At 54.9% G+C, this 12,157-nt stretch overlaps 1 protein-coding gene and 1 pseudogene across 1 annotated transcript; both read left to right on the forward strand.

Moving 5' to 3' along the window:
- Positions 1–1,230: 1,230 nt before the first annotated feature.
- Positions 1,231–6,142, forward strand: LOC140262998 (zinc finger CCCH domain-containing protein 11A-like). Its single transcript, XM_072357732.1, has 12 exons — positions 1,231–1,428; positions 1,635–1,754; positions 2,228–2,351; positions 2,539–2,742; positions 2,991–3,107; positions 3,296–3,376; positions 3,809–3,916; positions 4,131–4,187; positions 4,428–4,511; positions 4,807–5,252; positions 5,631–5,698; positions 5,878–6,142. The coding sequence occupies exons 1-12, from the start codon at positions 1,375–1,377 to the stop codon at positions 6,140–6,142; spliced, it is 1,728 nt and encodes a 575-aa protein (XP_072213833.1). The 5' UTR covers positions 1,231–1,374.
- A 603-nt stretch (positions 6,143–6,745) lies between these two features.
- On the forward strand, positions 6,746–9,523 carry LOC140262999 (class I histocompatibility antigen, F10 alpha chain-like; annotated as a pseudogene).
- The last annotated feature ends 2,634 nt before the right edge of the window (positions 9,524–12,157 follow it).

Consider the following 12,157-nt stretch of genomic DNA (forward strand, 5'->3'; position numbering starts at 1 on the left):
CGAGTACCCACTGCCCTCTCCTCTTCCCCTCTCCCTGCTGCTCACTTCCCCCTTGTGTCCTGCCATCCCTCATCACCTCCCCTCTGTGACCCCTTCCTGATGGCTGCCTGCTCTCCGTCCTGGTTTTCCCAGTGCCATCACTGTATGCTGGAATGTGTTCTCCTTGGTGCTCCTCACAGCTCTCCCTGCTTATTCCCAACCAACTGCATGTCCTGCAGCACTTCCCCTCCCCCCTCCCATCCTGCTGTCTTTACAATCCTCACCCACAAACTTGCCCTCTTGACATCCCCCTTCCCACCCTTCCCCACGCTCTCGTGTCCCTGCTGTGCCACATGTGGCTCCATAACCCCCCCACATTGTACCCCACACCCAAATAAATACGATTGTTCAGCTGCACTCCATCCCTCTTCTGGTTCATTTCTCCCCCCTTTCGGCGTTACACACTGTGTGTGAGTCCCGTCTGTTCCCCGTGTGCGGAGGCACGGTATTGCACTCGGCAGCCTTGACTTGTGGCCGGATCAGGAGGCGACAGCCTTCATGTCAGAAATGTGGACAAATGCTTCTGTTGTCTGAACCGGCTCTTGGCCCTCAGCACAATGGGGCGCTGCCTTTCCAACCCTTCATGGCACTGCTAGGTGCCAAGGGCTGTAGCTCTCAGGGCTCCGTGCTTGGTTTCTGGTTAGCATTTGGGCTGCTGTGCTAACAGATGTGTCTGGGGTTCTCTTGTTTCCAAAGGGAAGGGCTCGTAAGGAACGGAGGGACGTGAGGTATTTCTAGTGCACTTGATGCTCCCGATTCCAGAACCCTTCCCATTGTGAGCAGAACAGAAGTGCTGAGCTGGGTGGGTGTTCCACGGTGCAGAGTCCAGAGCCGTGTTGGTGCCCGGCGTCTGTGCTGGGCAGCACTGAGGTTGTTAGGAGCATAGGAATGTGCCAGAGAGGAATCTGATGGGAAGGTACTAAAGGTAACAAGGCAGCATTTCTATCGGGATTGCAGGAGGGAAGGAAACTTTGCCATCCAGTTGGAGGGGCTCCATTGGAGGCCTTGCAGCCGTGCACCCCCAGGGGCTCCGTGCTGAGTCAGGCTGATGTTCCTCTAGTTTGACCAGTGTTGAGGAGGGCAATGTTTGGAAACAACTGCTCCTGAGAGACTGATGGAACGAAAAGGAGAAAGCTGGGAAGATGGGTGGGCATTCCTCATTCTTTTCTGCTTGTTGCTGTTTTGCTCAGGGTTCCTTTTCAACAGAAGATTTCGCTGATCAAGGCAGTAGAAGACGCTCAGTGCAAGGAAGCACGAGCCAGCTCTTTGAGAGAGCAGAGGAAGAGCTGCACAGAGATCCCCGAGAGCAGAACTGCTTCTGGGAGCTCGTCCAGCATGTCGAAGAACGGAGAGGATTGCTATTTCTACTTCTATTCCACTTGTAACAAGGTCTGCTTGGGTTCTTTCCTTCATTTCTTTCAGGTCTTCAGTTCAGAGGACGGGGTGCAATAGGTAGAAGCATTACTGATCTTGGGCAAACTGAATAACTCATTGCATTGTGCAATAGGGCAACTGGCTACAAATGAGCTCAAAGCACGGCCAGTTCTCAGGTTGTACTATTGCATTTTCCTCTCTGTGTTTCCATTGGGTTCCAGGGAGACAAGTGTCGCTTCCGGCACTGTGAAGCTGCTTTGGGCAATGAAACCATCTGCACGCTGTGGAAGGAGGGCCGCTGCTTCAGGAAGGTCTGCAGGTTCAGGCACATGAAGATCCAGGTGAGTGTTGGCTGCTCAGAGTTCATCACCAAACCCACTTCTCATTGCTTCAGCTGGGCTGAATGGGCTTGTGCAGATTAGGTTCATTTGCTTTGAGATGAGGATGGTTCCTATTGTGAAGAGGGGGCTGGGAGGAAGCAGAGGGAAGAGAGCTCAATGGCATTGGTAAATCAGAGCAGGACATTCCTGTAGTAGATCCCAACAGTGTTCTGTCCACAGCTGCTAAAGAAGCACATGCATCAGACAGGCATTCTGCAAGGTGTGTTAGTTGAAGCCCTTCTCAACTGGTGTCCTCACCCACAGCATGCTAGGAAAGCTGAGTGAGCCCGGTGCTCCCAGCCTGCGCACGCTTCAGAGTGGTGTTGGAGTGCTGCTTTGTGGCAGTCTGCTCACTGGCATCATCTGCAGCTCAGTCTCCCTTTGCAAATCTGAGGTCCGCATGACCGGCAGCTTTTCTTCCTTTCCGTCCTCAGAAAAAACGCAGTGAGATTCCCTGCTACTGGGAGAACCAGCCAGGAGGCTGCCAGAAATCCAACTGTGCCTTTCATCACACCAAGGGACGGCACCTCAATGGGCTTTTCTTACCACCCAGCCAAAGTGAGTTGGTCTTGGTTAGGGACGAAAGATGAACTCTATTGCTCACAGGTGGGTGTAGTGTGGTCAAGAGTGCCAGGGAACGTTCATGGTGAGCTGATAGATGGGTGCCCAGCTGAACTTTGGGTGCTTCTGAGAGTTCACTTAGGATCCAAGTTTTCCATTCCTGATGATCCTTTCCTTCCTGTAGCTGCGCTGCCAAGTCCAGCAGAGTCTGCAGGCGACGATCTGAAGGCAGCTCAGCCAACACTGCAGCAGAGCAAGCTTTCCGTGCAGTCCAATCCCTCTCCACAGTTGAGGGCAGTGATGGAAGGGGACAACTCCAAGGATGTCCCAAGCCCTACACATCCTGCAGCTGGAATCAATGCTGCAGATGGTGATGCTGATGGTGAGTGTGGTTGCTGCTGCTTTGGATCTTAAATGTGGCTTTTGATGTTATGGTTGGAATCTTAGACTGCTTCTGTGGGTTTACCAGGTAAGTACGGCTGTTGAAATAAGGAACCCATCTGTAATCACTAGGTTTGTACTTAAGAATATGAACTGTGGGCTGAAGTGTCATTGTATGAGCTCCATAAAGGTGGGAAATCTGATTGAATTCCTACTGCGTAACTGAAGAGGCTGATTGTTTCTTTCCCTCTCCAGACCAGCTTGCTGAGAAGGGAGAAGAAACAAAACCAGCTGTCCAGCAACCAGCTGAAGAAAAGCAGGATGGATTGCAGATCATTTCCACTGGGAAATCGAATGCTGATACCAAACAAGGTATTCCAGGATGAATCAGAAGAACTTGCCAATTCACTCCAAAGCAATTCATTGCACAAACACAACAGAACGTAGGGTTGCTGACAGGGTTTCTTATGGCTGCTTCTGAGCAGGAGGCAGTTTGCAGAGCTGTGGTCCTCAGCGTGTGCCTCTGTCCCTCAGTCTCATTCACTGCTCTTTGTTCCCAGATGACACTTTGAATGCTGGAATCAAAACACCTGAAGGAACCAAAGGGAAGAAACAAAAGGACAAAAGAAAACAACCAAGCGGTGAGTTCATGTGCCCTACTTTGTGATCCTTCTGATCATAGCCAGATAGCTGGCACTGTGTTGGGGAATAGAGCCGTTCACAGAAGGGAACCTTGATCTTGCACTGCTGCTTTTGGAGCAGCAGTTGCTGGTGGCTGGGAGCTACATGAGAGATAGACTTGGATTTTTAGCTGGGGGTATCGAGCTACTTCAGCATGCAACGTGGTGTTTGAGATCCAGACAGCTGCTCTTCTAGATGGGAACTGCAAGAGCAAATTGGAGGCCAATTAGTCACCTCTCTTATTGACGTGCAGTGGTTGTTGCGTATTGGACAGCGATGAGTAACAAATGCGCTTTGGTCTTTGTGACGGTTCTGTCAGGTTGGTTTTTGTTGTTGGCAGTGGCTTTTCTTTTCCTGGTTGTAAACACTGTCTGTTTGTTCCCTTGGATCAGAAGTGCCTTCAGGAGTTCCTGCTCATCCGCTCCAATCTCGGGCTGTTCCTGTGCCAGAGGAGAAGGTGCGGACAGTGGTCAGAACTGTGACGCTGTCTGCAAAGCAGGGTAATGCTGAGTACCTTTGTTTGCATTTGGTGGCTCCTAAGTGGAAGGGATCAAGAACAGTCAAGGTAGTTGGGCCATGTTAGTCTGCTGGTGCTGCTGTCCAAGTGGTGTCTTTTGGGTGTCCGTTTGTTGGGTGGGCAATGAGCTGACAGAACAGTCATTCTGTTGGCTGCTGGTTTCTGTCAAAGAAGCCCTTTGTTTTCCTTTGTTTTAGGGCTCGTGGTTCGATTGAATCCTGCTGAGAAACCTGGAAAACGGAAATCCTCTGTAGGTAAGGGCTGCTTGTGAGCTGTTGTTTGGCTGCCTGCACGTCAATGGGAGGGCAGTGCTGAAGGAGGAGGGAGGAAAGTGTGTGGTGGGTCTGTGATGACTCCAAGTGGCACACAAGTGTAGCAGCTGAAAGGTGAATCTGAGAACATCCCCTTGGAAGAAACCAAGTTTGTGGTTGACTGTTGTAGAAACCTTTCTCCCAAGAAATGAGCTGAGGAATGTTGTTGTTTTCTCTCTGTAGCTGATGTCAGCGGCCTTCCGCTGAAGCGCAGCCTTGCAGAAAGGCTGGGGAAGAGGATCGAGGTTGGCAGAGCAGCAAGGAGAGGTAAATGGTCGTCTGTGTTTGCTGCACAGATTCTCTAGGCTTTCTGCTTCTTCTTTCCTGGCAGCGTTCTCTTTGCGTGCTTGCTGAGCTCTTCATCCCTGGGATCTGAACTTCTTTTTCCTGCCCCGTTTGGAAACGGGAGCACAGAGCTGGCATTGCTGCAGCATCCCTGCTTTGTTCTGCTCTGTGGTTCAAGGCGTGAAGTCTCTGAAGGAGAGACAGGGCCGTACTAGTGCTCAGACAGATGATAAGCAGGTATGACATCCTTGCGCTTCTCCTTTCTTGCTGCTGACAGAGAAGGGTGCCAAGCCAGCAGGGGAGATCCATGTGAAAACTCTGGAAGAGATCCGTCTTGAGAGAGCTCATCAGCGAGGAGAAAGCCCAGCTGCCCCCCAGGCAGAAGGGTGCTGTAAGGTGGAGGATCCCAGCTCCGGGCTGAGGCCTTCCCCTGCAGTTCCCATGCAAACCTTGTCGGAAGCCCTGGCTGAAGGGAAACACAAAGGGCTGGAAGAAGAGAAGCCAAAAGGAGAAGAGCTGCTGCCTGAGAAGAGAGCTGAGGGTGAGCGCAAGAAGCGGAGACTTGTCCGTCCATCTGTGCCTGGCCAAGTGAAACTGGAAGAGCCAGCGCGTCCAATCAAGGCATTGGAAGAAGTGCGTATGAAAAGCTTGGAAGAAATCAAGCAGGAGAAAGCCCTGAGTAGCACTGAAGATGAGGAGCCTCCAGCTAAAAAAGCTGCTTTGGTAAGGAGGGGAGGAAGCGTCAGTGCTGTCCTGGTCAGGCTCAGCCTGAGATGCAAGTGTTGCAGAAAGGGTGGAGAACTGAAAGGTTGTGCAGGTTTCCTTGCAAAGCAGTGGCTGTGTGCAGGATGCTGGCTGAATGGCAGTGTGTGCACAATGCTCTGCAGCCCTGGGATTCCTGTGTGGCGTAAAGGGATTGGTCCATTCCTGCTGCGTTGTTGCAAAGAGCTGAGGTGCTCTGCAGCCTTCCTGTGGTTGTTGACGTCCTTCAGGAGCCCCTTGGCCCCCCGTGTTGGGTTCAGGCTCAGCAGTGCTGAAGGAGAAGCGCTGCAGAGGAAGGATCTCCTGAGGAATCCTTGACTTTGTCTTCCTTCTTGCCAGGCTGCTGCTCCAGCCCTGCCGGAGGTCAGCCTGCTCACCAAGCCTGGCACAGAGAAACCCCCCAGCAGGTGAGGAGCACAACTTCTTTTGCTTAAGCACTTTGTCTTGCCGTCAGCCAGAAACTCTTTGGTGTGTGGGAAGGATCAGGGGGTTGGGCTCAAGAATGCCCAAATCCAACACAGGAATAATAAGTACCTCCAGTTAAGAGATGTTGTGTGCTGATTGTTCTCCTCCTTGTTCTCCCAAGCCTGGAACTGCAGCTGGGAAGCCAAGCAGACTCTGTGGAGCAGTCGGAGGACTCGAGTTCAGCTTCAGCTTCTTCCCAATCGGTGGCCAAAGCGCAGCAGCTGAGCTCCACTGGGGCTGGGAAGACCCCCTTATCTGTAGAAGATGACTTGGAAAAGTTCATGGGGGAAATCTCAGGAGGGAACCTGGAAGCAGAAATTGGCTTGGACCCAGGGAAGGATGTGGATGAGCTCCTTCTTGAACTTGATGAGATGATTGACAGTTGAACTGCGTAGTCTTATAGTTTATAGTATAAAAACACAATAAAAACCTTTTCTTTGTGGTTGGATACCCCAGGGTGATGCTTTTACTAACGGTTCCAGGAGTTCTGCCAGCTCTTGAGTTTGGTTTGTGTCTGCTTTTGTTTTTTGGCTTGAATCCTTTCAATCAACTTTATGACAACGTGGGGGTGGGAGGGAGCAGAATTCTTCTGGTACTTTGGACCAAATGTGGCACCAAGGATGGGGGATGGGGGGGTGCAGCCCTGCCTTGCAGTTATCAGTTTCTCTTTTGCCGGACTTCCAGCGCTGTTTGCTGGCGAGAGCGCGATGCTGTGCCGAGCAGCCTGCGTTCCTCTTATCCGCAGCAGCAGGTGGGGCTGTTGAGGATCGGCAGCGGCGCCTCTTGGCTCCCAGAACCGCTCCGTGCTGGAGCTGCTGTAGCACCGCGGGATGCGTGAGAGGGCAGCAGGGAGCAATGGGTCGCGGCTCCCCCGCTCCTCAGGCTCCGGCTCCTGCTCTCTGTCCAAGCGCTGGGGTTAAGAAAAGGGGGGATGAGGGGGGGAGGCCCACGTGTGGGGCTTCTACCCCCCCGAGGTGACCATCATCTGGATGCACAACGGGGACGTCGTGGGGCCCGGAGACCACTCACCCATGTCAGCCATCCCCAATGGGAACTGGACCTACCAGACACAGGTCACCCTTTCGGTGACCCCAAAGGCTGGGGACATCTACACGTGTTCAGTGCAGCACGCCAGCCTGGAGGAGCCCCTCCTGGAGGACTGGAGTGAGTTGGGGTCCAGGGGGTGACATGGGGACAGCGGTGTCCCTGCTGGCTGTCACTGCTGGCTGTGCCCCCACAGGTCCTGGGCTGACTCTGGAGGTGACGCTGATGGTGGCTGTGGCCACTGTAGTGATGCTGTTGGGGCTCAGCTTGCTCCGTTGCGAAACGGAGGCGGAGGAGCCAATGGGAGTGCGGGGAGGGTCCGGGAAGTCCCAAAAGCTGAAGGAGCGGCGCGGGGTGCGGCAGTTACCGGAGCGCGGCGATGTGGCTGTGCGGGATGCTGGGGCTGCTGCTATGCGCCGTGTGCGGGGCGTCGGGCGGTGAGTGCGGCCGGACCGGGACCCCTCCGTCCCCGTAACCCCATCCCGGGGCTGTGCCCGTGGGACCCCCACCCGCGGCTCACGGCCCCGCTGCGCTCCGGCCCCGCAAAGCTCCATTCCCTGCGGTACATCCACACCGCGATGACGGATCCCGGCCCCGGGCTGCCCTTGTTCGTGTCTGTGGGGTACGTGGACGGCGAAATCTTCGTGCACTACGACAGCACCGCGCGGAGGTTCGTGCCCCGCACCGAGTGGATGAAGGCAGCTGGAGCTGTGGATCCCGAGTACTGGGACAGGAACACCTGGATCGCACAGAGCAATGAGCAGATTGACCGCGAGAACCTGGCCATCGCAGCGCGGCGCTACAACCAGAGCGGCGGTGAGCACGGCCGGCACCGCGGCTCCGTGCTGTGGGATGGGGCTCCATGGCGCAGTGCCGCCCGCACCCCCCAGGGCTGGTCCTGCCCGGCGGCACCGTCCCGGGGCTGCCCGTCACAGCCCCACCGAGCTCGGGGTGCTGCAACCCGGGGGGACCCAAAACCCATCCCCACTACAGTGGGACTCCTGGAAATGGAGGAGCCCCTCAACCCCTGCCTGGCTGTGTTTCAGGGTCTCACACGATGCAGAGGATGTATGGCTGTGATATCCTCGAGGACGGCACCACCCGGGGGTATCATCAGGTTGCCTATGATGGGAGAGACTTCATTGCCTTCGACAAAGACACAATGACGTTCACTGCGGCGGTTCCAGAGGCAGTTCCTACCAAGAGGACGTGGGAGGAAAGTGATTATGCTGAGGGATGGAAACATTACCTGGAGGAAACCTGTGTGCAGTGGCTGCAGAGACACATAGAGAACGGGAAGGCAGAGCTGGGGAGGACAGGTGAGGGGGATGCTGCGATGTGAGTCTGGAGGTGGGGCGGGGTCTCAGTGTGGGGAGCTCAGCCCGGCCCTCACTGCCGCCCACCTTCAGAGCAACCCGAGGTGTGAGTGTGGGGGAAGGAGGCCGACGGGATCCTGACCTTGTCCTGCCGCACTCACGGCTTCTACCCGCGGCCCATCGCCGTCAGCTGGGTGAAGGACGGCGCGGTGCTGGGCCAGGACACCCACTCGGGGGGCATCGTGCCCAACAGCGACGGCACCTACCACACCTGGGTCACCATCGAGGCGCTGCCGGGGGACGGGGACAAGTACCAGTGCCGCGTGGAGCACGCCAGCCTGCCCCAGCCCAGCCTCTACTCGTGGGGTGAGTGAGGGGATGTGGGGCTGGGGGGCTGCGGGCTGCCCCTTCCCCTGCTGACAGCCCTGCCTTCCCCCAGAGCGGCCACAGCCGAACGTGGTGCCCATCGTGTTGGGGGTGGTCGTCACCATTGTGGTCATTTCCATCACAGCTGGCGTTGGATTCATCATCTACAGACGCCACACAGGCAAAAGTGGAGGGGTGTAGGTTGACAGTCTGGGTGTCTATGTCTCCCTTGGGTACCCCCAGCCTGGCTGTGATGTGAACCGGTGCTGATTCATCTCTCTGTCTGCAGGGATGAATGAGAATAACTACAACATGGCACCCATTGAGTGATGAGGGCAGCGCTGTCCCCCACCTCTGCCCGGTGCCATGGCAGCGTTGGTGTCCCCACTTTCTCCCAGGGGTCCCCTTCCTTGTTTTTGGGTCTGCTCCATGCCCCACAGCGAGCACAGGGCTGGCGCTCATGGCTGTGAGAGTCCTTTGTTGAGTGCTCAGGACTGTTTACGAGCAGAAGATGTGGCCTGGGATGAAATAGCTCCAGCTTGGTATGGGAAAATTGGGGAATGAAGCCATCGTGCCCTGTGAAAAACAGGATGCAAATGGATATACCTGTTCCCTCTTAGCTGATGGCAAAGCCCAGAAGATGGTAACAAAGGAGTTTCTGCTGAGATCCCAGAGCCAGAAGTTTCCACTCCAAGGAGAGCTGACTCAACTACTTTGGATTCCAGCTGTCACTCCAAAGAGAGCTGACTTGTCCACTTTGGACATATTTATAAGTTGATGCTACCATTGGAGACTGTTGTCGTGGTCACCGTCATCATCAGTGGAACAACAATGCCTGATGACCCACCACTACTGAAGATCAATGACTGAACTACAAACCTCAATGGATCCATGGTGCTGACTATCTCCCTCTTGCTTCCTACAGAGACTCCTTGCTTCTATTTAATATTTATACTATTGCCTGCCTTCCTTCCCCATCCCCCTACACCATAATAGTGTCCGTCCTCCCCTTCCCCATCTCCCTAATAATGTCTTGTAATAAACTGGTCGGACCAACTTTTGAACCGTTTTTTCTTCATCTCACGCCAGGTATAGATATATCAAAGAACCTTAACTGCCTCTCTCCTATAAACTGGAGTGAGACAATGGATCTTCTTATCTTACAGGCCAGGAAGGTGAAACCAGCAACTCAAGCACAGCTAATGTGTGGTGCTGGGGGTTGGAAGGGGTCCCTGTGCTCCTTGTGGTGCTGCACCAGGGCTGGGCTGAGACTCTGCAGGGAGCAGAGGGTTGGGATGTGAACACGGCCCTAAAGGACACCATCTCTTCTCCTCCACACAGGGAGCAACCAAACCATCTGAGTGCTGTGCTTCAGCCTGTAAGGGGCCAACTGGCCACATGAGCATTTGGGGTCGGTGATGAACACAGCCCCATCCTCTCTACCTCTCACATCTCCCTCTGCTTCCTATGCTGTTCTGCTTTGCCTGTGCTACTTCCTGTGAAATAAAATGTTGGGTTTTTCTGTGCTCAGCCTGCCTGCATTCTGCTCTGTGCTGTGCTTGGGGATGGGGTGGGTGAGGGATCCTTGGCCTGGTTTGGCTGCTCAGGCTGCTGAGTACCCACTGTCCTCTCCTCTTCCCCACTCCCTGCTGTTCACTGCCCCATGTATTCCCCCATCCCTCATCACCTCCCCTCTGTGACCCCATGCTGATGGTTGTCTGCTCCCCATCCTGAATGAGCTTTGATTTTCCCAGTGCCATCCCTGTGAGCTGGAATGTGGTCTCCTTGGCGCTCATCTCACCTTCCCTGCATATACCGACACAACAGGATATCCTGCAGCACTTCCCTTCCCCCCCCCTTCCCCCTTCCTGCTGCCTTACCAATCCTCACCCACAAACTTGCCCACTCCACATCCCTCCTCCCACCCTCCCCCACGCTCTTGTGTCCCTGCTGTGCCCCCTCCGGCTCCGTGATGCCCCCACACGCAAATAAATACGATTGTTCTGCTGCCCACCAGCCCTCTTCTGGTTCATTTCCAAACCCCCCCGCCCCCGTCTGTTGTTATTGGGAGCTCCGCTCTTCCTGCCTGTGGGGCTGGGCGTCCTTCCCTCTCCCTGCACTTCTTACATCACCGGCACTCCCCGCCCTGACATCCCAGCACCGCCCGGCTACAAACACGCGGCTTTATTCCCACTTCTGCGTCCCTCCCCCGGCCCTGGTGGCACTCAGTGGCACCGCAGTCCATGCAGCGGCCGTTGCGTGTCACACAGCAGCGATCCCGCAGCGCGCCCGGCTCGCCATCCACGCGCCCACGGCACAGCTCTGCTGGTCCCTTGTCGCCGTCCCGGTGTCCCCACCTCCACCCTCAGCGTCCCCATTCTAGTCCCAACGCACGGCGTCCCCATCCCCCCTCCCGCAGCCGCCGCCCCCTGCTGTCCCCATCCATATCTCCCGCTCTCCCTCCCCCCTGCTCCCTCTGTCCCCCTCCCCCGGCTCTCCCTCTTGTCGGTGAGTGAGTGCGGCCGGACCGGGTCCCAACCATCCCCGTATCCCCACTCCGGGGCTGTACCCGTGCGACCCCCACCCGCGGCTCACGGCCCCGCTGCGCTCCGTCCCCACCGAGCTCCACTCCATGCGGTACATCCAAACAGCGATGACGGACCCCATCCCCGGGCTGCCCTTGTACGTGCTTGTGGGGAACATGGACGGCGATATCTTTTGTACTACGACAGCACCACACAGAGGTACGTGTCCCGCACCGAGTGGATGAAGGCACCTGGAGCTGTGGATCCCGAGTACTGGGAGAGGAACACCCAGATCACACAGAGCACTGAGCAACATGGGCTTGTGAGCCTGGATACGCTGCAGGAAAGATGCAACCAGAGTGGGGGTGAGCACAGCCAGCACCACTGCTCCGTGTTGTGGGATGGGGCTCTATCCGCAGAACTGCCCTATAAGGTGAGACTAATACAAGGATGGTGGTTGTAAGGTAGAAATAATACAGAGATGGTAATAATACCTGTGCTCCCTCAGCTGACCCCACACTTGCCTCAGCTGATTAATCAGAGCCTCAGGCTGTGATTACCAGTTTCCCATACACCTACCTGTTCATCTGTACTAAACTGCAAAGGCTTCAGAATGTAAACTTCCTCACTTTTGGCCAGTGGCTTCTCTTACCAGTTCATCACTTACTGGAGTTATTTCATTTGTTACCAAATCCAGAGCTGCCTTTTGCACTGGATACTTTTCTGTTCAGTGAGAGTGGAACCCTCCTGGACCCTGCCAGCCCCCTCCCCCGGGATAACACGTTTCCTGGATCTCTGCAGATCAAGGCTATTCTTGCTTCCAATGTTTTGCTTTTGTCCCCATTCACATCACAAGCCATGGAGGAGGTGTGGGGAGGGTTGGGTGGTTGTGTTCTCTTGCCAGCACTTATCTGCTTTGGCTGGGGCAGGTCACTGACTTTGGTATTTTAACTCACTGTTCTTCTTTAACCTTTTTGCTGGTTGTTGTTGTTATTTGTCACAATTCCACTGTTCGTACCCTCTATTACACTTCCACGTAACATGAATAATTCCACTTCCATATAGCATTAATATTCACACATCCCTATAGCATTAACAATTCCACACCTATTTAGCATTAACAATTACATTTCCATACACCCTTTGCATT

The sequence above is a fragment of the Excalfactoria chinensis genome, chromosome 27 (assembly GCF_039878825.1).
Source record: "Excalfactoria chinensis isolate bCotChi1 chromosome 27, bCotChi1.hap2, whole genome shotgun sequence".
Lineage (NCBI taxonomy): Eukaryota > Metazoa > Chordata > Aves > Galliformes > Phasianidae > Excalfactoria > Excalfactoria chinensis.